Source organism: Lytechinus pictus, chromosome 15 (genome assembly GCF_037042905.1).
Source record: "Lytechinus pictus isolate F3 Inbred chromosome 15, Lp3.0, whole genome shotgun sequence".
Lineage (NCBI taxonomy): Eukaryota > Metazoa > Echinodermata > Echinoidea > Temnopleuroida > Toxopneustidae > Lytechinus > Lytechinus pictus.
The window spans coordinates 2,278,280-2,305,874 of NC_087259.1; the positions used below are offsets into that span (position 1 = coordinate 2,278,280).

Sequence of the window (27,595 nt, forward strand, 5' to 3'; positions counted from 1 at the left end):
TATGTATTGCCATTATGGCATTCGGGGTCTGCCTCGTCAAGACCTTTCGGTCTTTTGCAGTCTCCCAAATTTCATTTTGTATTTATGTATGTTTAATTGCTTTCAATACTTATTCATTTGACTGATTTATTGTTATGGAAAAATGATATCTTCCATTTTTTCACAATTCCAATCAAAACATGGGCAAAAGATTGCTTTCAAAGACAGGTCACTCAGTGAACACCTTTTTGGTAATTCACTGTTCATCAAAAAGGACAAGTTTAACTATAAAGTGAGTTCCAGTTATGTTTGTTTATTTTGCTTGGACCTAATATAATGGTATTCTTTCAAACTGTGTGTACTGTGTTTAATGTTTTAAATTGGATTATCTTTAAGATTTTGTTGCTTGCTTTTCATAGTATTCTTGGATCAGCACAATACAGTCTTTTACTACAGACCAAGTAGGTCTTTGCACTCATCCACTTCTGGCTACCTTGTTATTCTAAAAATTTCAAAAACTTGGGGGGAAAGATCATTTGCTTTTGCATGCCCCACTTTGTGGAATAGACTTCCTGAAAACTTTAAAATTGTACCTCTGTCGAACTTTAAAAAATTTTCTAAAAACTTTTTTATTTAACTCTTAGCTCTTTATGCGCCTTGAGCACTCTACAGAGTGGATTTGGAACTTTATAAGTCACATTATTATTATCATTATTAAATTGATTCACCTTCATCTGAGGAACGGATTCTCCTGTTAACATAGACTCATCCACAATACATGGACCCCTGAGAAGTAGAAGGTCACAAGGGACAGGATTGTCATTCTGAGATCTAGTGATGGAGCAGATGTCACCAGGGACAAGGTCACTGCTGAGGATGGGGCGCCACTTACGGTTGCGATATACCTGGCATAAGGACAAACACAAGATTGTACAATGAAAAATCATATTAGTCATTATTCAGTACATTTATCAACAAGATATCATCAAGAGGCTCCAATATGACAGATCACAACAAACAAGGATTTCTTTCTTGTTAAAACCAATTTAAACCTGGGTGGAGAGTGGTAAGCATAGATCAATATCTGAATATGCTTCAGAGTATATGAACTAATTCATCTGATGAATGCATAGTATCAATATACATGAAATATATGCACTCAACATCTTAAATGAGAATTCATGGACTTTGACATACATGTATAGGGCAGCTGCTTGTATGTTAGGTCCAAAATCAAAATGTTATAAAATTCATGACTCATAAGTCTTAACAAACCCTGGAGATACTTTCGAAAGCACCTGCCTTTCTGTATGTATCATATAAGGTTTATTGCCTACCTGTATTCATATAAGGTTTATTCCCTACCTGTATCATATAAGGTTTATTCCCTACCTGTATCATATAAGGTTTATTCCCTACCTGTATCATATAAGGTTTATTCCCTACCTGTATCATATAAGGTTTATTCCCTACCTGTATCATATAAGGTTTATTCCCTACCTGTATCATATAAGGTTTATTCCCTACCTGTATCATATAAGGTTTATTGCCCATCTTCCGAATCTCTGTCAGGTTTCGGAGCTGTTGATGAACCAGTGTCGCCTCAAACGTCACCAGCATGAACAACGTGAAGACACTGGTAAGAAATCAAGACAAGAGAAATATTAATCAGGGGCCTGTTTCATAAACCATGGTACATGTAGCTGCTATGATGGCAAAGTTACATGTACCATGATTGTAAGTCATTTATGAAAAATGCCCCAGGAATCTAATCCACAGGCACAGACAAATTCATTCATCACAGTGTTAGAGCTTGTCCAATGTTGCAGATTTAGACAGTAAATTGTAAAAAAATGGCCCCCTTAATTTTTTTTTTTTTTTTGCCTGAGGTAACATGACCTTGCTTGTTTAAATATACAATGTGTTTTGATGGTTTGTCAATTCAAAGGTGCTGATGCCAAATCTGAATGATGCCACTGGTGTAACCTTGAGCATTTTCCGCAAATTGGCAAAATCCAATATGGCCACCAAAATATGCAAATTACCAATGGAAATCACCAAATTGCCAACACATTGACTATAAAATGTCTGAAATTTTGAAGCGGGAATAAAATAATTTCTGAAAACAAGATTTTGGAGAATTTTTGTTTTTTCGTTATATTCAAAATGGCCATCATAGGACCCCTGAATACTCCATAATATATAATAAAAAGAAGGAAAAAGAAAAAAAGAAAGGAGAGACAGAGAGTGAAAGATGGAGGACAAGATGCAGAAGAGATGAAAACATTTTAAATGAATAAGCAATTTTTTAAAATTTGGTTTGTCCTTTTGATTACATGTACATGAACGAATCAAATTGAATCGAACTGAACTGAATTGGATTGAGCTGAATTGAAATGAACTAAATTGAAAACTAACCTGTAATACCAATATTCATCAAGGCACCATAAAGCCACACAGAACACTTGAAATACAAAGAAAGGTGCTGTTGCCCTCTCCTTGAAAAGTTCTTTGAACTCTGGAGGCTCCATTGTCAAACTGTGTATGGAAAATAAATCAACTTACAAACAGATCTATGAAACACCTGACCCCTTCCCTTGATTTTGAATGACAGAAAAACACGATATATGGTCAGATAAAACATCAAACAAGTCCTTTCATGAAGCGCTCCCTCTACCAAACATATGCCCAAAAAGATGCATAGTACACCCTGAAGCCTCTACATTGATTCATTATCAATGGAAGCCTTCAGAGTTTATTTCATCCATACAGATTCCAGATTTTTCCTCTCCTACATTTTCGCCATGAAATGTATCAATTATCACACACACACTCACACTAAAATGACGAACTACTCACTGATTGTCTCCAAACTTCTTCTTGGTGGCCGCAACCTCTGCGTCATCCTGATAACCCTTCCAGGATTGGTAAACCTTGATGGCGTGACTGACAGGGAACTCCACGGCCTGGAATCGCTTCTTCTCCTCCGCATCGTAAATGTACTTCGCCTTCTGGAATGTGAACCACAGATCTCGCTTCCCTGTGCCTGGATGCTGTGGCCAGACCAATTAGGGATGGAAATTTTAACAAATCAAATAAAAATGCTTGGATACCTTGTCAGAAGTCGACGCCTCATCTTCTTGCAGGGAACCCACAAGACTGTGACGCATTTCGTTATGAATTCACACATCATTATAAAAGAAAACAATGAGGAATGCAGTGAATTCGCCATGAAAAACATGCATAGCCACAGTTTTGCGAGATTCCTGCTATTAAGTGACACAGAGTTTCGACAAGTTACCGTAATAGGATAATTTGACTGCATAAGAACTAAATCTTTTCTCCTAACCTGAAATTCAAGATTAAAACATAAATGTATAACACTCCACAATTTTTTTTCTCTGCTACATGTATATGTTCACATATGTTATATTCTGTACGGAAATGGATCAAGGTCTTAGGATCATTACATCACATCACATCACACGTTATAGTCTGTATGGAAATGGATCAAGGTCTTAGGATCATTAACAGCCGATACAAGATATAAATAATACAGAGAGCTTGGGGTTTACTACCGTTTCAATTTCAAGTATACCTCTTTTAGCCTCTCAAAGACACCACACAATAGAATGCAAGTTCATAGTGAATACATTGCAGGACTTCACACAACTAGTATTCAATATAAAGTGCATTCGGTCTGGGGGTTATGGGCCTGGGAAAATATTTCACAGAGATGCAGGCAGAATTCACCCCTAATATGCTAAAGGGTCCAGGAAATTTCCAATGGGTAACTTTGGCTATTGGTAAGCTCAAAACATAGCCCAGGAATTGTTTATTTTTTCCCCTGGTGAGGGATCATTAAGAAGGGATTGACTACTGGCTACATGAATGCTTACAATATCTGTGTGAAGCTGGACCAGTTCTGGATATCCATTGTTGGCTGTAGGGACAACCTTCACCCAATCAGCATCAAAGGGGTTAGATTCCTGGAGGAAAAAAAAAGGGTTATTCATCACTGGTTGTATGACTACATCAGAAAAATAGACAACTTAGTTTCCACATCTTTTCCTTCATTTCAATACAGCAAGTCCTATTCAGCAAAAGCCGTTTCTACTTCTAGCGCACAAATATAAATATGGAAACAGTAAATTTATTGACGTAAAAGATCAACATACAAACACAAATCATAAGTTTAAAAAAAATCAAAACATAAAAATGTCAAAACACAATTTCATGAACATTTAATTACAATGTAAAATGAACTAAAAGAGAAGAAAAACATAATTTTCTTGGAAAATCCCATTTTTTGGACCAGTTACAGTGACGTGCCTGGATGATGGGGGGGTCGGGTGTCCGGACACTTTATATTTTTTAACTTGAAGCCTTCTTTTTTGTCTTTGGATTACACTAAAAATGTGAATTCAATAGTTGTAATCATCTACTATTTTGTTCTCTATATACATTTTGTACTTGACATTGATGAAACTCCGCTTTTTTTTTTCCCAAATGACTTTCTAAAATTGATTGTCCAGACACAGTCATTCTGCAAGTCCCCATGTTAATGAGCAAATGAGCAAGATTTATCCAAGTCCTCTCTGGCTGAATTCATGTCCTTGCAAAATCTCGTGAATTGTGAGACTTTCTCTCTCAAATAATTTAACCACTTTTTCCTTGAGTAATATTGATTATTTTTGTACCATAGGAAAGAGTTAATGTTACTCTTTTACATTGGTTATTTCTTTTGAATAAAATATTTTGATAAATAAGTGAATATTTGACCTGAAAAGATGCCTCAAACAGAATTTTCTTCCTCTATTTTCACTTGCGAATTGTGCAAAATTTTGTGTTTTCGGCACAAACATTATTTATATCATCAGAAAGCTCAAATTCTATACTTTCTTACAATGTCACTCTTGATATGTGGCATCTTTTAGATGGGTCAGCAGCCAGCTTTTTCCATCAAGATGCAAGACGAGATTTCTGAATTTTTTGAGTAGCATAAAATCCAGAGTTCTGATTGGCTGAATAATGTTTTCAAAACAGGCGAAGGTATTATTTGAAGAGATAAGGCCTGGGGAACATTGGAATTTGCGTGGGTGTGTGGTCTCTATGACCAATCAGAGCGCAGTATTCTTGTTTTTGAGCTGGTAAATGTACTTGGCCTATGAAAAGCTGGCTGCTGACCCATCTAAAATACCTCTTCTTTTAAAAATTATATCATATTAAAGCTTAGATCTTCAGCTTTATCATAATCTAAAAATCATTTGGGCTCAAACAGAAATTATGTGGAAAAATAACAACTTTTGTTGCATGAAAATAATTACTTTCTATTGTGTTTTAGATCAAAAGTTTCACCTATATTACACAATCTTTTTAAAAATCCAAACACATGACCTGAAAGAATGATTCTTCTTCTTTACAAAGATACCAAAAACATGAAATTTTGTCAATATTTAGAGCACCAATAACCGGTGTGTTGGCTCAGTTGGTAGAGCGTCCGTCTCACAACCGGGAGGTCGGGGGTTCAAACCCCGGCCGCGTCAGACCAAAAGACGTTAAAAGATGGGAGTTGCTGCTACCCTGTTTGGCGTTCAACAATTAAAGGGATAGAGCCTCGTCGATCTGGCGCTGCACAGTGGCTGCCGGGCCCACGATCAATTGGGCAAAACAAATTTTCGGAGTAATTCATTTCTGGTGTCTATTTTGAACTACATGTATAAAATATGGATTTTAAGATTTTTTTTTTGAAAGATAAAAAGAGGCACCAAGCTCATTAACAATGCAAAAACCCTCTAGTCATGAATATCACCTAGATAAAAGAAGCTACTTTTTCAGGGCTTGCCGCTTGACTGGACACACAACCTGTCCGGACGCACGACCACTGGTAAGTGCTATAGAGTGAGTGATTGTATTACCGACCGGCTTGTATTACCAAACGCGCGCATCATACGCGTCAGTATATCATTTCATCCACTCAAAACTTTGCAACATCCTTCCAAACAGAACTTGAATAGAAAGATGATGAAAAATTGTCAAAATCACATTTTCAAAAGTCTTAATATTCTAAAAATAATAAAATATGGTCAAAATAGCTCATCAGTGATTTTGTTGTTTTCTCAATTATAGAAAACACACATTCGGTAATACGATACCTTTTTCAAGTGACCAAAATATTTCACATGCGAAGAGGGGTCAGATTGGCAGCAGAGGCGCACGGCCAATATTGGAGACTGTCTCCCATGAGAGAGATTATCTCCAATATCGGAGACTTTTGTAAAGAATTTGGGTATCCAATTTCAGAGACAGTCTCCAGTTTGGGAGGCCAAATTCCTTTGTTTACATTTGCTTCAAAAGGATTACCTTGGCGGCAAATAAAAATGTGATAAGCAGATTCCTCATAAAAAATTACCGTAAGTAACGGTGTATTAACCGCACCTTTTTCTCGGCGGGATATAAGCAAAAGTCGGGGGTGCGGTTTATACACGGTGACGGGTCTGAGCCCGCCCGCGTAGCCCCTCCCGAACATGTAAGAAGTCTGCCAGTTCACAACACATCGAGTGGCCGGCCGTAGCCGCCCAGTGCAATGTCGTTTAGAGGGGTATGAGCCGCGGGTAATGGGTAGCGATTATTATGATCTTATGATCAAATACTGTCGTAACAAATGCACCCACCTTCATGACACTAATTTCGACTTTATTCTCGATTCAAAGCAGCAAAGTTCCCTGGCTAAGTTCATAGAGACGCCAAGCATTCTCGGTGATAATTTGTCACAGCTGAGCGAGAGCCAAGAGCTAGCGCTAGCTTGCGTTGTATTTTGGTTTTAGTGCGACTTAAGCTGGCGCTATTCATTTAATTTAACCCCTCAAAGTCCCGTTTCGCGCCAGCTTATTTTTTTCTTTCCCGTTTGCTTTTCATAAGATACCATGTACACCGTGCACCACGCACGATAGAGACGGCACAAAGCCGTCAAACAACTGGAAAAAATACAAATTTCTTTGTTTCTTGAACCTTCCTGTAATCCCGTATCCAAAATTCATGCTAAGACATCGAATGCTAGACAAATTCTGAAAGTGATTGTGAGGTTGTGATGCAAGAAATGTGAAAGACACAGATCACAATTTGATAAGATGTACTGGTAGTGGTACCGTATCGAAGTTTGAAATGTACATGTACAAGAAAGGCAGTGCTGTGTGTGTGTACACTGTGCTGTGACTGTGAGGTGAGTGAGTGTGTAAATTGCCAATATTGGCGGGACCTTTCTTTCTTGCTAACATTTGTAGATGAATTGATCAAGAACAGCAGATTTCTGCACACTGGTAATCTCTTTGAATACTTTGAAATCTTTAACTTAGTTTTTGTTTCTTCGTACCTCAAATATGCATGTAAATGTGAGGTTTTTTTTTTTTTTTTTTTTTTTTTTTTTTTTTTTTTTTTAGTCCAAAGTTGGGGGTGCGGTTTATACACGGGTGCGGTTAATACACCGTTACTTACGGTACCCCTTTTCACCGTCTACTTTAAAAATTCACCGTCTACTTTTGTTTTGATAAGGATTTTTGTTGTCATCCACACACAAAACAAATGGGCTTCTGACCTCAGCGGGACAAAATTTTGGGTGGAAAAAATTATGCTTTTAATTTTGTTGGTGTCGTTTCTTTTGTTCTTTTGCAAAGCAAGTCTCTAATATGGGAGATTATCTTCCACATTGGAGAGAGTCTCCCATATTGGCCGTGCACCTGTACTGATTGGAAGCTAATATCGTAAAAAAGAAAAAAGATTTTAGCAAAATTTTTACATATTTATATTTTGTAGGTACGGTAATTGTGTATCTATATATTTTTTTATGAGTATGGTGAAAGATTGATGAATTTTATGACAATAATGTGTTTGATATGATTGAATTCATAGAAAAGTGTTCGATAATACAATCCACTACAAAGTACAGCTTGCGCTTGCTGGTTAGTGATAATTAGGTCGGTCGCACATGCGCAGATAGTTTTCAGTTACCGTCCAGGGGCCGATTGCACGAAAGGGTCTTTCCAAGGACCGTCTTTCGTGTCGCCCATCTTTTATGATGCGCTATAAGCAGGGTGGTGTTTCTGAAATTTATGATGAACAAATAAAATTCGTAAGCTTGCTTTTAAATCAAATTTTATAAAATTTCATGAGATATCAGATCATTTTATAAACAAATATTTTGTTTATTTTAACGGACAAATAAAATATAGGCCTATTTGCAGATAATTTATTTGAAATGCGTTTCACATGGCGTATCATAAAAGATGGGCGACACGAAAGACGGTCCTTGGAAAGACCCTTTCGTGCAATCGGCCCCAAGATTTCTCCCGTCGGCCGTCGCAGATTGAAAGCCCTGCCGCGCCGCGGCCCCAACCGGCGCCGGGCTCCTCCGGCGGCGAGGCAGAGCTCGTTGATTTACGTACCTTCCTGCATGTGAGCGAACACCTCACGTGTATTGACCAATGGCAGAACAAGCAGACCAAAATTTGGACACATCCTATGGCTGCTAAAACGATCAATCCAGCTTCCAAATATTCACTGACCCCATAGGCAACCACCAAAAGATATAGCCATGCAATGTATATAAATATAAATGGGAAAATATATCCATGGAGGACTAAGGGCCGCAAATTATATGAGGTGACACTCTCAATTTTTTCTTCCATGGAAGGTGCCATATTGGAAAAAGGTACAATGATTACAATTCACTTGTTAATATGATTAGATTTTATTTTTTTAATACCAATATATTGATCAATTTGTCATTCTCAAAAAATACTAAAGAATATATATATTATTTTCAATCTGAAAATATAGTTTATGAATTATTTACTTGAAATTTTGATTGCTTCATAATATAGACTGAGCGCCAATTTCTGATTGGTTTGAATATGGCTGCATATACTTCAGTCAATTTAGCTTGGGATGAAGTCACAAAATGTCTCTCAAACATCACTTTCCATACGGTGAGACCAATGAAATCGTATTTTATCGTAGATAATTACATGATATCTAGTAATTGTGTGAGATTATTTGATTGAATTGTTGTAGAAAGATATAAATTGTGATCAAACAATGGCTTAAATGTCACTTGATAAAATCCTGCCAGAACTTAGACATGGAAGAGCTCGGGCTCATCTTCGGGGTCGGGCTGTATGGGGGAGCGACCGGGCTGAGCTGTGGCTGTGCGGACGAGCTTATCTTCTGCCGGCTGCGTACTCTGCCAGCCAAGACTCAACTTCTAAACTTGAGTCAAGAGCCCCGAGTTCCATATTTATGATGAATGATTTAAAAACAACTATGATCTACTATAGCTAGGCCCCAGATCAGGGTTGGGCTCAATTACAATTTTTACAAAGCAAAGCAATTCATGAATTAGATCTAGATCTAAAGCCAAACTAGGGAAAGTAATAAGTTAGTAATTGAAAAATTGTTTGACTTCAATTACTGTCGATTACTTTTAATCCGGGCTTATGATTAGATCTACTTTCAATTACATTGTCTTTATTAGGCCTAGATCTACTTACTTTATTATTTAATTTACTCTGGATTGCTTATTTCTCTTTTCCCATAGCTATAAAAGTAATATCTTTTGCATGCAACTGTAGGCCTATCCTTTCCCATTAATATGTAGAGGAAAGAGGAGACACTTGACCATTTGAAATATTTGAGAAATTTTGCAAAAGGTCATACTCATAGGTTCCAACAAGAATTGAGAAATCAAACTATGTAATTTTTCATATTAGCAAAGCTACATTTCTTATATTATAATTTCATGCAGTGGCCTCATTTGTTTGTAACAATAAATGTTAGATGTTAAATCTGTATACTTAAATTTGGAATAGCCTACCCCCCTCAAAAAAAAAAAAAATCAGCTTTAAGTGGGTGATTGCGAAAAATGTGGATGAAAAATACTTTTTTTACTGCCCCCTCCCCTATAGGTGAAAGCTGGATCCGCCCTTTGCACGACTCAAAGTCAAGTTTACATGTTGTACATTATGATTTCTACATATGAAGAAAGCATGCAGATCTACATTTTATTGAGAATTTCAATTGAAACAGAGCAATAGGCAGGATCAATGCTCTCTAAACTAATAAAACCTTCATGTCAGTTTCTCTCTAACTTATAATTATGTTGAAATGGGTGGCACTACATTTAAAATATGAATTGATTTCATTTATGACTTTATTAAAAGTAATTGAAATTGTAATTGATAAAAGTAATTGGTAATTGTAATTGAAGAAAGTTATTGAGCCCAACTCTGCCCCAGATGCGTAGACGTAGACTTAATTAATATCCTTGGCAAGGGCTGGGCAAGGCCGCTTAACTTTAAACAAGGACAAAGACTGATGTGATGCCGTGGCAAAGATAATTAAATCATCATCATCATTGTACAGAAGAAGTAGGTAATCCTGTATTAGTGCTTCCGATCATTCCTTTGAGATTACTTTTACTGGTTTTTAAAAACAACTGATTAACGTGTGTGGAGGGTGGACATAGCCAGGAGGCTCCTAGAGAGTAAAAATCATTCACTAACGTGTGCTCTCCACGGAGTCGGGGATTGCGTCCCATTCATGTGCTTGTACCACAAAAAAAATTGAAATTTTCGCCCCCAGAATTCCTACTTTCCTTCTAAGATCTAGCCTTAAATCATGTAAATGGGATACAACTTCATTTCCGACATTTATACGATATTGATTCCATTTTTGTCTCACCTGCATAGCAGAGTGAGACTATAGGCGCCGCTTTTCCGACGGCGGAGACGTCAACCCCAAATCTTAACCAAAGGTTAAGTTTTTGAAATGACAGCATAACTTAGAAAGTATATGGACCTAGTTCATGAAACTTGGCCATAAGGTTAATCAAGTATTACTGAACATCCTGCCTGAGTTTCATGTCACATGACTAAGGTCAAAGGTCATTTAGGGTCAATGAACTTAGACCATGTCGGGGGAATCAACATCAAAATCTTAACCTAAGGTTAAGTTTTTGAAATGTCAACATAACTTAGAAAATATATGGACCTAGTTCATCAAACTTGGCCATAAGGTTAATCAAGTATTACTGAACATCCTGCATGAGTTTCACATCACATGACCAAGGTCAAAGGTCATTTAGGGCCAATGAACTTTGGCCAAGTTGGGGGTATCTGTTGAATTACCATCATAACTTTGAAAGTTTATGGATCTGATTCATGAAACTTGGACATAATAGTAATCAAGTATCACTGAACATCCTGTGCAAGTTTCAGGTCACATGATTAAGGTCAAAGCTCATTTAGGGTCAATGAACTTTGGCCAAATTAGGGGTATTTGTTGAATTACCATCATAACTTTGAAAGTATATTGGTCTAGTTCATAAAACTTGGACATAAGAGTAATCAAGTATCACTGAACATCCTGTGCGCCTTTCAGGTCACATGACCAAGGTCAAAGGTCAATGAACTTTGGCCATAATGGGGGTATCTGTTGAATTACCATCATAACTTTGAAAGTTTATGGATCTGACTCATGAATCTTGGACATAAGAGTCGTCAAGTATCAGTGAACATCTCAGTGAGTTTCAGGTCACATGACCAAATTCAAAGGTCATTTAGGGTCAATGAACTTTGGCCATGTTTTTTTTTTTTGTTGAATTACCATATCTCTGTAAGTGTATTGGTCTAGATCATAAAACGTGGACATGAGAGTAACCAAGTATCACTGAACATCTTGTGCGAGTTTCAGGTCACATGACCAAGGTCAAAGGTCAATGGATATTGGCCATGTTGGGGGTATTTGTTGTCAAATTACCATCATAACTCTGTAATTTTATTGGTCTAGTTCATAAAACGTAGACATAAGAGTTCACATGACCAAACTCAAAGGTCATTTAAGGTCATTGAACTTTGGCCATTTTAGAGGTAATTATTAGATTGCTGTCATAACTTTCAAAGTTTATATAACTGTATAAAATGTGGATATAGGGGTAATCAAGTATCACTGACAAGTTTTAGGTCACATCAAGGTCAAATGTCAATGAACGTAGTATTGTATCATATGAATGGGTTCTTTTTGTGAATAATTATTAAAAGGTTGTTTTTCAAAGTCAGCACTGCTGCTATATTGAATCGCGTGATGCAGGTGAGACCGCCAGAGGCATTCAACTTGTTGAACAAAAAATTCATTAAAAAAAACGAGAGAAATATCGCGAGAAGACTGGGGAAAACCTTGCCAATGTTTACGTCGCCATCTTGTTCTCTTTTGTCCTTCGCCAAGCTACAAGATGCATATCAGAGGATGTGCGTCTTGTTAGCACTAACAATGCGCTAACAGAGGCCCTGTTTCAACTGGTTATGTGGTAGCGATGGCAAATGTTACAACAATACATTACTTGTAAACACAAATAAATATTTTGACTTCACAATCTGAAAGATGTGACTGGGCTTACTGTTAGCGCTATGTAAGGCTAACAACGTTTCTGTGAGGCCGGCACTGGAGCTCACCGTTGAACAACAACACAAAAATATTCACCAAGATTATAATGAAAGAAAAGTATTTCTGTTATTGAATAGATCCATATTATTGTCAAAATACTTTTTTTTAAGTGTTGTGTTGCAAATAGACAAGGTGGTTGCAGACTTCAAGTGAAATGCGAATGGGTTTCTGACGTGACTGTAGACTGAAACAGACATGAAATTTTAAAAAAAAATCCCCCGAAGACAGTTATTCTAATATGACCTCAATCTTAGACAAAATTATGTTTGGGAGAAAATTGCCTTGGTAATGATGCAGTATCTTGTTTTCTTTTGTAAAGCAAATATGGGAGATTGTTTCCCATATTGGCCACGCATCTCTGTTGATGGTCTGTAGATGATAGATCTAGACCTTGTATATAAAAAGAAGAAAATTCCCTTTAAGAAAACAAACAATGAACTAAATGGCAAGTGCTGCTCATAGAGAGAATTAAAAATAAATACTTCCTGAGGAGTGCTAATGACTTTTTTTTTCCATTTACAGGATGATGATGATGGGAGGGATGCAAGGATCAAGCCGGCGATGGAGTTCCTGCAGGACCAAGGATTAGGGACCCTTGTTACGGAATGGTTCATGGAGACCTTCCAGCAAGATCTACAGAGCAGGATTGCGCCAAACTACTGGTCAACCTTCAAGATTGACGACACTTCGTCCACAACGCTCTGCTTGGATTGCCTCACCCGTGGAATAAACATTCTCCACTCCTCTCTCATTCCATACACCAACAGTCTCAATCTGCTTACTGGCTACCTTTCCGTTGAGGGTCAGGATCTTAAAGAGCGCTTTGATGTTCTTGTGAAGGCACTTCTCTTCTATCGCACTCCAATGCACTTTTCTGAAGTCGTGAAAACTGTATACTCATCCGTCTTCAAGGCGTTTAGTGACAGTGATGGCAAGAATGAGCGAATCAGAACGAGCGATGATAGTGAGATGGATATGGATGAGAGTACAGACATTGAGAAGGATGATGAGGAGGAGGAGCAGGAGGAGGGAAGAGACTCAGAACACACAACAGCACCTTCTCACTCTGATACCCTATCAGCTTTTCATCAAATAAATGCACAGTTGTAAGTATTTCTTGATGATATGTTGGATGTTGTCTTGTAGAAACTGATTATGGTTTCTGAGATTCTTTCCCCCTTTCCATGACCTGACATCTTGATGATTGAGAGCTAGTTGTGTGTGAACTGTTTAGTTAGTCTTATGTAAGAGGTTGTATGCATACATTTCAAATTTATACAAAAATTCATGTATATTTGGTAAATAAGCAAAAAGAAAATATTTTAATGGTTCAATATTAGCTAACGGGGTGTTGCATGAAATTAACATTCAGTACCTAATCAAGTGTAAATCACAATCCTTTGTTTTGTAATTGATTTGAGTTTAATAGCATAGCAACTCAACTTTCTTGCATTAAGTTTGTATTTGGATCTTTCATTTGATTTGCAATTGAACGTAAGTTTCTTACAGTTCCCCCATAATGATAGAACACTCAATGGGGCCGATCCCCCCCCCCCCCCCCCGAAGATGTCAATTTGACATCAAATTTTATAATTTTAACCAGTGATTTGTATGTTTGAATAATCCTCAAGTTATGACTCCTCTCTTAGGTATTCCTTAGGGTTGCTTGAGAGAGTTTGCGGTGAACCTGTCACCTCTATCATTCATCAGAAGATCACACATCATGTGGACCAGCAATGTGCCGGAGAGTTTGAGACATCTTTCATTTCTTTGCTAGAAAGTGTGAGTGGTCCTTCAGCTACTTTACATTTCACTTGCAAATCCATAATCTGTTCAAGGACATGTTGTATTGCGTTGGTCAAGTAGTGGCTTTGTAAACCTAACACAAAGCTGAGCAGTTGATCGCAATTGATGGATTAATTTCACACACTGTCATGATTGATACAATTGATCACAAAATCAGTAATCATTGCTAAGCTTTGTATTAAACAACCTAGGTTACCCAGGTCTAAAACCAAATTGATGCACTGGGGCCCTTTGGTATTAAGGTAGTGATCATTGTCATTGTGTATCGCAGAGAGGATGTAAATCCATTGGTTTGTTTAGTTGCTGACTAAGGTATAAATGTTTTCTTACATGTACAAGTACATGTAGTAAAACAAATTAATAACTGATTATGAGTCTACTTCTTAAACTCTTCTCAAATTCTTAATTAAGAAACTTCAACATTGCTTGTGTACTTTAAGTGCTCTTCTCTTGTATGTAAACTCAGAATATCATCATCATCACCACCATCATCGTCGTAATTATCGTCGTCATCATCACCATCATCATCATCGTCGTCATCACCATCATCATTCATCATCATACTGATAATCATCATCATTCATCATCATCATCATAATCATTATTATCATCATCACCACCATCATCATAAATTTCATCATCATCATTATAATCATCATCATCATTATCATCATCATCAATATCAATATCAGTTAGCAGCAGTAGTAACCTCATCATCAATTGAATAAACTTAGTTGTAAAAATCTTGTATCAGAATCAATAATCTTCCTTTAATATCTTGCTTTCAGTGGTTAGACAACAAAGTGATGGGATGGTTACATCTCGTTTTCTTTGGAAAGAATGCAGAGCGCCCCCAAAGCCCTGTATTGTCACAGTCCCTTCAACAATGGAAGGAGAGGCTACAGTACTACTTGTATCAGACGTTAGCTGAACTGAGAATTCAGGTATTAGATTCTTCTCTGATTAATTCTACAGAGTTGGGGTAAAATACATTGTACTTGCGAAATGGTTCATCACTCAACCAACATTTCACTTCTTTTTGTATTATTTACTGAGGTGACATAAATATACAAGTAACAAATGCAATCCTTACAGCTCTAGTTATGTTATAGATATTTTCACCCACCACTAATTTGAATGTATACCGTTAATTTATCATCAATATCATTTTCACCTTAGCTGATAAGTAGTTAAATTTCCAAAGTGCCACCTCTTCCACTTCTAAGCAATATCTTTAAAGATCACTTTATGCAGTGTAACAGGTCATTAAAAAAAAAAACATATGTGCTGAATTTGATTTTTTTAAATTGACATTTGCAGGAGCTCTTTAATATTATTGTGGAATTCCCGGATTCAATGAGTGCTTTGAATGACCTGAAGAGTTGTCTAGAGAAGACCGACTTGAGAAAAAAACTGGTCCAGTCTCTAAGAAGTGCCTTCGAGAACAGGCTTCTACATCCGGGTAAGAAAGCTCCCATGTAACAAAAATGTTCTGCAGTAAGAAATCCCTTTTAGGCCTTATTTTGTGATATTTTTAGGGTGAGATCATTTAATATTTGGCATATTTCTTTATAACAAGGCAAATGTAAAACAAAATAACATTTTAAAGGGGGAATGAACTGTGTGTGGTCTCTCATTGACTGTGTATTATAAAAACAGATATCTAAATACTACAGAGAATAAACTGACCTATAATTGTATTTGTATAGAGAAACTAAAATGTTTTGAGAGGAAAAGTAATTGTTTTGCTACATGTACTTGATAACATAATTATTGCAGTATAAATGTATTGAGTAGTAAACTAGCATGTTATCATTCAAGTGGGTCTATATTACTAGACTACACTAGCATTATGGGTCAGGAAACTGGCCAGGTATGTGTAGTTGAGGACTCGAGATGGCGCTATCTATTTTAAGAGGGCTCAACAAATCTCCAAGGTCAATAAGAGGGATATCATGGGCAGTCCATGGACTTAGATTGATTTAAGCTCTGCCTTACTAAAGAATTCCTGAATCAAGGATTGCTTTGAATGATCTCATTCATGAGCTTATATTAAGTTGTGGGTGTGCAGAACAAACCCCACTACACCAGGGATTCTTCTGCACATCCACAACCTCAATTACATCAGGAGGAGAGACCCACAGGTCGCAGTGATACATTTGCCTTTGCCTCTCAGGAACAGTTGGTGCCAAACAAAATTATAAGATATATTTTTTTACTGTTTCTTTCACTCATTTTCATGTAGGTGTGAACACAACTGATATCTTAACCCAGTACATATCATCCATAAGAGCATTGCGAGTGCTTGATCCCTCCGGCATCGTTCTGGAACTTGTGTGTGAACCCATACGCAAGTACCTCAGGTATGACATACATTGCTCAAGTTTCATTGTTACCTTTTGAAAAGGAAATTCCACCCAAACAAAGAGTTAATTTAGATAAAGAGGGATAATTTAGCAACCATAAAGATGACATTGTCATTAGGATTGGATGTATATTTATTGTGGTGTTGGTAATATGGTGATGTGTTTGGCATACATGTATATATCTTGTTTGCTAGTTGATTTATCCATTTTCTTCCAGTGTATCTGACTTGTGTTATATACCCATTGATCTTTTTAAAAATAATTCTTCTCTAAAAATTATAAATCATGTCCAACACATTGAAATTACATCCAGAGTGATTTGCAACGGAATAGATCATAATTTTTTTACTCTCTAAAAAATGACAGGACACGAGAGGACACAGTGAGATGTATCGTGTCCAGTCTGACGGATGATAGCTCTAATGAGTTGGCAGACGAACTGGTTAAAGCTCAGCCGGTCAATGTAGAAGATGGAGCTTCAACAGGGACAGAGGAAGCTAATCCTTATGACTGGCAACCAGATCCCATTGATGCTGACCCAAGTAAGTATGTTTGACATTCCTTTACATTCCATCTTGATGTCATATCGAATCACGAAAAATGCAAAAAAAAATGGGAAATAGATTTTAATGGTGGCTTGGTAAAGCATGTCTTTAGTTTTGGTAAAGTGTCAGTAATGTGAACTGTATTCAAGTATCATTAAACATTACAATATTACAGAAGCGTAGTAGTCATTGAATGCATTTTTTACCCATTAAATAAGGCATTTTTATCCGGCCATTGGGATTTAAACTTTAATCTAACACACTCTCTTGGTAATGTTATAAATTTGAGCACATATTTTACATATTTAGTAATTGGATGTTAGAAAGCTTCTGAACAAAGATTATATCCTGAAATTTTCAGCCCATTCTATGCTTGAGAAAATAAGCAACACAAAATTACACCAGGATTCCCACAGTCATGGAAAATCCTGGAAAAATTTGTGGTCATGGAAAGTCAGGGGAAAATCAGGGAATTTAGAAAATTTGTGAAAAGTCATGGGAAGGGGATTTTGGTCATTACATGGAAAAGTCATGGAATTGCATTTACCTTTTGGCTATGGCAGCTTTCTAGTTTGTCATGTCTCGCAACTCTTATACTCTGCTATTATAATTGATGGTCATGAGGGGAGATAGGGTGGAGGCTATCCTAACGTGTCTGATTTTGGAAACCGTGCCAGAAAGGAAGTCATGGAAAGCAGCAATTTAGTCATGGAATTCTGTTTGCAAATTTCAGTGGGAACCTTGTTACACAGATATTCTATTTTGATATGGCATGTGATTGAATTAAAATCTGGTGTAAACTTGGTAAATTTATCCGATAAAAGAAATATTTAGATTATATCCTCCACAACCGTGTTTGGGAACATGCTTATAATCTGGTATGAAATGGAATGGTGACATGCACTTTTGTGAGGATTTACCAATGATAAAGATAGGCTTCAACTCCATTGTTGGCAACTTAGACATTTTGCCCATTCTGATGGATTTGAGGGGCAGATTGAGACATAGTGTCTGGGGGGGGGGGGCATTTCATCAACATTTTTGTCCGACAAGTTATCAGGTCTGACAACTTTCCTTGATTATGATTGGCCGAGAGGCAGAGAGGCACTGTTACCATAGTAAATTTGGGATAGAATAGGACTTGTCGGATAAAATGTCTGACAAGTCCTTTCATGAAACGCTCCCCAGAAATAAATATGGAAATTTGCGATTTATAGATATTATGTAGTGTAATAAATGTGGTTTTAATATTTCTATCAAGGTCAAACATCCAAAAGCAGAAGAACGTCGGACATAATCAGCACGTTGGTCAACATCTATGGGAGCCGTGAGCTATTTGTCAATGAGTATCGCAACCTGCTCGCTGATCGTATCCTCTCGAGCTTCAGCTACGATACGGCGAGGGAGCTACGTAACCTGGAGCTTTTAAAGCTCCGATTTGGCGAGTCACAGCTCCACCAGTGTGAGGTTATGCTGAAAGATGTGGCCGACTCTAAGAGGTGAATATTTTCAAGAAGGTAGTTTTTTAGCGTTGAATCTTGCACCATGTTGCCATTTATGATATTACAAATGTTATTTTCAGTAACTTCATTCCATAATAATGATAATCAGTTAGTTATGAGGCACTTAAGACGTACACAGTGTATAATTTTTTTCAGATTAATATGACAACAGTCATCGGATTCAATCAGTCATATAACCCTTTATTTTCAGTACTTTCATTACATAAAAATAAAAATGTAATGAAATTCAAAATGCTAAGGTTGCCTTCAGTTTGTAAGGTAACGTTCAGTTTATTACTTCTAGGCATTACAAGAAACTTTAATGTTCAATTACAAGTCATGGGTATGTCCCAAAATAAAGCATAATGGGGCGTTGCAACAAAGCGGAGTTGCAATTGAACACAAATCAACTGCAAATTTGTGTCAAATCAAAGGACTACTTTCCTGCAACACGCCATATTGGGTATTTCTTCAATACGCATTCTAAATATGGATAGATTTACCAGTATCAAAACTGTAGTTATGAAGGAAAATGCAAGGAAACACATTGTCAACACCAGAAAGAAAATTATTCATATTATCCCATAAAACTACAGGTAATTCTGTTCCATTACATTTCCTCCAGCAAGTTAATCAGCTATAAATTCCTCTCACTAATCGAACGACAAACTTCAAGCCAGGATTTTAACACTATACCCTACCTTAACCTACACCCTATCACAGTGCTAACCCTAACCATACATCTCAGATGAAATAAAGCCTGTAGCAATTTTCACTGGTGCAAATGTTGTGTCACCGATGATATGTTATGCAAAGACTAGACTTAATAGTGGAAGCCATTTCTGACATGAAATTTGTCACCTTTCCATTCCATGTCATTTATTTAGTCATTGCTGGTGACAGCTTGACAGTTCCACATAGACTTTGTACACAAAGCAAGCACTCACGCAGGAAAGGAGGTGGCAAATTTCATGATAGGGCCATCATTTCTCAATTTCGCCTATGGATTAAACTTGATCTGTATCCATTTCTATAGGTGCAATGCCCATGTTTTGAGCGAGAAGGAGAAGAGAAGGAAAGAGGAGGAGAAAAGGAAGGAGCAGGAGGAGAAGAGAGCAGCAGAAGAAGGAGCCGAAGTGGATGAAGAAGGAGGAGCCGTTAGGTTAGGAGCTGTTGCAGGAGGTGCGGTTGAGAGAGATAAAGAGAAGGAGGAGAACGGTGGAGAACAATCAGAGGATGCGGTCGATGGAGGAGAGGATAAGGAGAACGAAGAAGTTAGTGCTCCAACTCTGCCTAGTCCTGACGAGGTAAGGATCTACATGTAGGAAGCATTTCATGAAACAAATAGTTGGTGGTTTTCACTGACTATATGTTATAAGCTACTGAAATCCTTGCATCTGATTGGCTCAGAACCAAACTGTCTGTGAAAATCACTGACAGTTTGTTTCGTGAAATGCTCTGAGTTCATGAAAAGAAGTCTTAATTATATTTTATTTTCATGAGGCTGGCCATTGCATGTGTACATTAAAAGGATCCAGTAGCTTTAGAGAGGCCCTATGTACCGTAAGTAACGGTGTATTAACCGCACCTTTTTCTCGGCGGGATATAAGCAAAAGTCGGGGGTGCGGTTTATCCACGGTGACGGGTCTGAGCCCGCCCGCGTAACCCCTCCCGAACATGTAAGAAGTCTGCCAGTTCACAACACATCGAGTGGCCGGGCGTAGCCGCCCAGGGCAATGTCGTTTAGAGGGGTATGAGCCGCGGGTAATGGGAAGCGATTATTACGATCTTAATCAAATAGTGTCCATAACAAATGCACCCACCTTCATGACACTAATTTCGACTTTATTCTCGATTCAAAGCAGCGAAGTTCCCTGGCTAAGTTCAAAGAGACGCCAAGCATTCTCGGTAATAATTTGTCACAGCTGAGCAAGAGCCGAGAGCTAGCTTGCGTTGTATTGTGGTTTTAGTGCGACTTAAGCTGGCGCTATTCATTTTTACCCCTCAAAGTCCCGTTTCGCGCCAGCTTATTTTTTTCTTTCCTGTTTGCTTTTCATAAGATACTATGTACACCGTGCACCACGTATGAGAGAGACGGCACGAAGCCGTAAAACAAGTGGAAAAAATGCCAATTTCTTTGATTCTTGAACCTTCCTGTAATCCCATATCCAAAATTCATGCTAAGCCATCGAATGCTAGACAAATTCTGAAAGTGATTGTGAGGTTGTGATGCAAGAAATGTGAAAGACACAGTTCACAATTTGATAAGATGTACTGGTAGTGCCCGTGGTAGTGGTACCGTATCGAAGTTTGCAATGTACATGTCCAAGAACGGCAGTGCTGTGTGTGTGTACACTGTGAGGTGAGTGAGTGTGTAAGTGGCCAATATTGTCGGGACCTTTCTTTCTTGCTAACATTTGTAGATGAATTGATCAAGAACAGCAGATTTCCGCATACCGGTAATCTCTTTGAATACTTTGAAATCTTTAACTTAGTTTTTGTTTCTTCGTACCTCAAATATGCATGTAAATGTGAGAAGGATTTTTTTTTTTTTTTTTTTAGTCCAAAGTTGGGGGTGCGGTTAATACACGGGTGCGGTTAATACACCGTTACTTACGGTACTAAATTGATGAGCTCTGATGTTTCTGTTGTTTAATGTTATACAGAAGAATGACTAAACAGCTAGGAATATTTGACGTTTTTAAAGGATTTTATTTTCAAATGAAATACATACTTTGGGGTAAATGTACATGTATAGTGTTACTCTGAAAAGGTGAATTTAGACATTGCGTTGGATGTTGATTGTACGAATTATGAAGGCTAGTGAAGTGAACTCCTGAGCCCTGTTACACAAAACCGTTGATCATAGGGTTTAACCCTTGGATCAACATGATCCTAAAATCCAGAGAAAAATCAGATAAACAGATCAATGAAAGTTTTAGAAAGACTGATTTCAAGAATAATATCAAAGTTACAAGCATTTGGATATTGAGATCTCTATGCTATGCAGGTCGTCCCTGGAAAAAAAAACTTCCAAGATCTGTGATGTCTTACATTAACAACTTTACTATTATTTTCATACATTTTCAATAAAATTTTCTTGTCTATCGCGAGATCACATTTTATTTTCATAAGAGGACATGTAATACAGGTTTCCCAACACTATGTCATAGATGAAATGTTTGTCCTATCTCTAGAATGAGCAAAAAATATATGTTTTGGGGTATAGTTTCAGTGTACATACATGTAGGAGAGAGTTGTACATGTGGTAGGACATCACAGATCTTGTTTTCATTGCCAATGGAAGGACCTCCATAGCACTAGTGTTCCTTGCATTCAAACGCTCATAGCTTTCTTTTTTGTCAAATTTTACTCAGATTCTTATTCTTTCATTATTGTGTTTCAAAAAAAGCTAGCTCATTCCACACGTTTGTTTCTTCTTTAAAGATGATTTCTGTGGTGGATTGATTGAGAGCTTTGTTTTGAATCGTGTTACATGAACTGATAGTATATATCAAGCCCTCAGACATTTACATGTCCTGTTATAGTTGCCAATTTTCATCATGATTATGGGTTCAGGGGTCATGACCTCACAAATTCAAAATAGGCCAGTAATCCCAGGGTGTAGGCCTATTACTGTAAGGGTTAAGTGTTTTCAACCTAAAATATTGCACTAATTTTTATGTATTGTATGAGAATGATTTTGGGTGTTCTTTATGTGTATTGGTATATAAAATATTTTACATTGATATCATTGTTGTCTTGGATGTGCAATAGTTGTTAGCTCACCCAGCTTACTGCTGACCAAAATGATATACTGCTTACCAATATGATCTAACCATTCTATCAAAGAAGATACAGGAATCCTTCACAATTCAACACTAAAAATCCTGTTATTCACACAAGCTTCCTTATAAATGTAACTCTTACCCCTCTTTAATGTGTTTCCATTTCCTTTCTTTTCTTTTGTGCTATGAGGCGCATTACAAATGTCCATATTAATTTTTTGTTATTATTAGTATCAATCTAATATGGTGATAATTTTTCTCTTTTAGATGGATTTCAACACCATGATTCTGTCTGCTCAATTTTGGCCAAATTTGAAAGAAGAAAAGCTTGAAGTTCCTCAAGAAATAAAACAGTGGATGGAAACATACACTAAGTCATATGAGGTAATAACAACATAATTTTCTGTACAGACTTACAGGATATTGCAAGAAACTTGTAATCAGTTGCAAATCTATTTGGGGTCTCCGAAATTGTGTCTTCACAATTAATTGCTGATCTGCTTTTTGTAACCAGGGCCCCGTCTTATAAAGAGTTATGATTGATCCAATCAATCGCAATTATGGACGGCCAGCAACGTCAACATCTATTATGCATGTTTGTTCAAAATATTTGCTAGCTATGATGTATATTCATGCATTCATTGTTTTCTTAAAAATTTACTGCGCTCTTCTTTGCATACAAAGGACATTGTGCAAATTTTTCGTAGGAAAAAATTATAACACTGATGGATTTCCATAGAGTTAAGGTTGATTGGATCAATCGTAACTCTTTGTAAGACGGGGCCCAGGAGTGCTAACTGATTTTATACTAATATAATTGATCTTTCATTGCTAAAATTGCAACAACAAATCTTTGTACTATTGTTTTTTTTTCTCCATAATGAATTTCAATCATTATCAGCACATATTGTAGTTTTTATATTTTGTATTGTGAAAAAGCGAGAAAAAAATGAAATTAAAAAAGATCACTGTGTGTTGTGACAGTTAATAATGAAAAGATAAAGGAAAGTATTTGATACAAAAAACAATAGAGCTTAATGTGAGAGCAAGTAGAAAAAATTATCTCTAATATTTAAAGTTTAAAAAAAAATACATTTCATTTTGACATTGTTGTATGCACAGTATTGACAACCCTCCAGAATAGCTTGTAATTTTCATGAGGTACATGTATTTGATGTCATCCATTGAAGTTACCGTGCTGTGATTACAGGTTCTGAAGGGAATGAGAACATTGAACTGGAAGACTAATCTTGGCCAAGTAACCCTTGACATTGAGCTGAGAGATAGGACAGTGACCCTGACTGTATCTCCAATACAGGCCACTATTATTATGCACTTTCAAGATAAAGGTAAGAAGGGTGGATTGATGGGTGAATGGATGGATGGATGGATGGATGGATGGATGGATGGATGGATGGATGGATGGATGGATGGATGGATGGATGGATGGATGGATGGATGGATGGATGGATATATAGATAGATAGATAGATAGATAGATAGATAGATAGATAGATAGATAGATAGATAGATAGATAGATAGATAGATAGATAGATAGATAGATAGATAGATAGATAGATAGATAGATAGATAGATAGATGGATATATAGATAGATAGATACAGGGATGGATGGGTGGATGAATGGATGGTTGGATGGATGGATGGATGGATAGATAGATAGATGGATAGATACAGGGATGGATGGGTGGATGAATGGATTGATGGAAGGATGGATGAATGGATGGAAAGATCGATTGGTGGTTGGATGATTGGATGAATGGAAGGATGGGAGAATGGATGATTAATGGATTATGATAGATGAATAGATTGAGAGGTAGGTAGATACATGTAGTTACATAGACAAGTAGGTACATACATTTTAGTATGTAGGTACTAGTCCCAGAGAAAGATTCTTAGGGTTAATTATTCAAAAAATAGCAGAAATGTTTGTTTATCTTCTTTAGAGAGATGGACCATCCAGGAACTCAGTGAGAAAATGCAGGTGCCTGGGGGCGCTGTTCGTCGAAAGATAGCCTATTGGCAGAGCCAAGGTCTCCTGAAAGAGGAGTCACATGACACCTTTGTTTTGGTTGAAGAAAAAGAAGGCGCCGTCCACAATCAGGAGATGGTGATGATTGATAGCGATGAGGAGGCGGAGTCTGCGACTGCATCAGTTGAAGACCAGAAGGAGGAGAATCTGCAGGTATTGGTACTCCCCTTGCTCCATCCTTTCCTAAAATGGATGCCAATAAGTCTCCTTACGATGATGATGAATAGCATGTAGTGATAATAATACTGATAACGTTATTGATTTAGTTTGAGTCATTAGTGTTTTTATTTTGACCAGTGCTTACCTTAATGATTTTTCAGTGGGGACTAAGGGCATGTTTAAAAAATTTGGTATCACCAAATACTTTGAAAATTAACCAAACAAAACTAAAATCCTTAAAAGAACTAAATTCTTATCTATTATATACTAAAACCATCACATGGTATTTCACTTTTAAACCTTTAGTCAACCAATTTGGATTATGAAATTAAGATACTTGAGCAGGATTTATGAAGTTTCTAATTTGATTTTGATTTGTTTGCAATTCCTAATTACTCTGCTGGGGTACTAAAAGCTTGAATTAATTGAATTATAGTTTTCTGTTCATCTTTTAAGTGTAATTTCGTAAGTGTGAAGCGAAAATCGACGGTATGCTTGTAATGCCTGTTATTGCTATTCTCATTCCTATTGCAGATGTACTGGTCTTTCATTACTGGTATGTTGATGAATCTGGAGAGCTTACCGTTGGAGCGAATCCATTCCATGCTGAAGATGTTTGCAATCCAGGGACCTTCTGCGGCTGAATTCACAGAAAACGAGCTTCGACATCTCCTAGAGACCAAGGTCAGAGAACAACAGCTTGTTTATTCTGCAGGGACCTATCGACTTCCTCAACAAAGATAGTACTAACTTCTGAAAGACTTTTAATATGTTTGCAATCCAGAGACCTTTTGCAGTGGCATTGGAGTTCACAAAAAACAAGCACTGGCAACTGCTTGACTCCAAGGTCTTGGAACCGCATCATGTTTGCTCTTTAAGGACCTGTTACCTCCCTCAGCAAATCTAGAACTAGTTTCTTCATGATTTTGAAGATATTTTGCACATCCAGGTTCCTTTCCATGACAACAGTGATCACTGGAGCGTTGTGGTCCAGTGGATTAGTCTGCTGACTTTGAAACAGAGGGTCGTGGGTTCGAATCCCAACCATGGCGTAATTTCCTTCGGCAAGAAATTTATCCACATTGTGCTGCACTCGACCCAGGTGAGGTGAATGTGTACCGGTAGGATTTATTCCTTGAACGCTTTAGCGCCTATTAATATGGCGGCTTAGCTACAGCCGTGGTAATAATATGATACCAAGTAATTAAGCGCAGTTGAGTATATGCACATCATAACTGCGCTATATAAATGGACATATTATTATTATTATTAAAAGCTCTCCAAGATCTTGTAGAGACCATTATCAGTGAATTATGGGACTTATGGCTTCTTTAACAAATGTAGAATCAATTGTTTTACACCATGTTTATGATCTAGAGTTCACAGAAATTAGCTTCTAAAGCCTCTAGATAAGGAGACCAGGGACCTGTAACAGAATGATTATGAAATCGCAAAATGAAATGGCCTATCAAGATCATCGTTGCATGCGCATTTTGCTCAGCAAACTGACTGGGAACCATTCAGAATTTTTCTTTCAGATTAGCAATTAGTCACTAACCTTTGTGTTACGTGACCCAGGACCAGCGTACACTGTAGCAGAAATTATTTCTCTTCCTTGGACATACTGATCTCCACAACAAAGGCATAACTAGTTTCTGAAGATGTCATTTTTCTCGGTTACTTCCACTGGTGGAGATCATACACCTCTATGTGACCTGCACCCCAAAACCCACAATAAGTCATCAAAATTAATTTTGAGAGTTTGAGTAAAATCAAAAAAGCAGATCCTAAGCTTAAGGCTTATATTTTCATAGATAATGGATAGTAACCCGTAAAACTATTTGATTTACTGAAGAAGAATTTCAGTTAAGAGATTTAAAGAATCCAGAAAGATGTTTTGAAGTTTGGGTTTAATCTAGCATGACATGTGCACATTGTGCAATTTTCCAGCAGTCAGAAAGAAAAAAGGTATCAGAAAAACCCTTGTATCTCACTTATTGTCAATCTTTACAACTACACCATGGCGTGTTTTCCACATTGTGCTGCACTCAACCCAGGTGAGGCGGATGGGTACCTGGTAGGATTCCTTGAAACGCAGTGCACGTAATAGCCGCTCTGCTAAAGCAGAGTAATTATATTGCATTACTGTAGAGCGCTAAGAGACTTCTGATTAAGGAGAAAAAGAGGTATTCTTTCTGATTAGCTCATTTTTATAATTTTGATTATTAAAGACAAAATTACTTTTTTGGCTAATTCCAGATTAACCTTTCCCTGTGAGTTTTGAGTGTAGGGTAGGAAGTAAATTCTATCCTGCAAGCCATACAATGTGCTTCTTTGAGCTGAATGACTAATTTAAAGAATGTCACATTACTTGTTACCCACTTTGCAGCACCAGTGGTGCTTTTGTTATAACAATCTGTATATATTGAATAAAATCATGCATATGAACTTAATAGATTAGCTTTGGTAACTCTTCTTTCTCTGTGGACTAAACTTCATTTTGATGATGGCCCGTATTCCAAACTCGAGTTTAACTTAAACTCTGGGGAGTGTTTCATGAAAGGAGTTATTGGACGTTTTATCCTACAATTTATCTGACAGTTACCATAGTAACAGTGCTTCTCAGCCAATCAAATTTGAGGAAAGTTGTCAGATTTGACAACTTGTCGGTCAAAAATGTTGATGGAATGCTCCCCTGGGGAGTGTTTCATCAACATTTTCATCCGACAAGTTGTCAGATCTGACATCTTTCTCTGATGTTGATTGGCTGAGAGGTACTGTTACTATGGTAACTGTCGGACAAAATGGGACTTGTCGGATAAAACGTCCGACAAGTCCTTTCATGAAACGCCCCCCTGGTCTATTGTCATGGTTTTATTATGAATAGCCAATTGTGACAGGTAT

General features: G+C 37.2%; 2 protein-coding genes across 2 annotated transcripts in view; one reads left to right on the forward strand and one right to left on the reverse strand.

Annotated features, from left to right (window-relative positions):
- LOC135156827 (endoplasmic reticulum transmembrane helix translocase-like) overlaps positions 1–8,720 on the reverse strand; it is a 34,574-nt gene extending 25,854 nt beyond the window's left edge. The window contains exons 1-6 of the mRNA XM_064110437.1: positions 8,421–8,720; positions 3,879–3,968; positions 2,839–3,032; positions 2,398–2,517; positions 1,507–1,615; positions 708–884 (exon numbers count right to left, since the gene is read on the reverse strand). Of these exons, the coding sequence (XP_063966507.1) occupies positions 708–884; positions 1,507–1,615; positions 2,398–2,517; positions 2,839–3,032; positions 3,879–3,968; positions 8,421–8,675 (945 nt within the window). The 5' untranslated portion in view covers positions 8,676–8,720. The remainder of the gene's footprint in view (positions 1–707; positions 885–1,506; positions 1,616–2,397; positions 2,518–2,838; positions 3,033–3,878; positions 3,969–8,420) is intronic.
- Positions 8,721–8,874: 154 nt separating this feature from the next.
- LOC129278151 (anaphase-promoting complex subunit 2-like) lies at positions 8,875–27,144 on the forward strand. Its single transcript, XM_064110101.1, has 13 exons — positions 8,875–8,963; positions 12,997–13,580; positions 14,124–14,256; positions 15,069–15,224; positions 15,601–15,742; positions 16,526–16,643; positions 17,013–17,188; positions 18,453–18,690; positions 19,730–20,000; positions 22,749–22,865; positions 23,692–23,830; positions 24,447–24,685; positions 25,226–27,144. The coding sequence occupies exons 1-13, from the start codon at positions 8,889–8,891 to the stop codon at positions 25,433–25,435; spliced, it is 2,598 nt and encodes an 865-aa protein (XP_063966171.1). The 5' UTR covers positions 8,875–8,888; the 3' UTR covers positions 25,436–27,144.
- Positions 27,145–27,595: the final 451 nt, after the last annotated feature.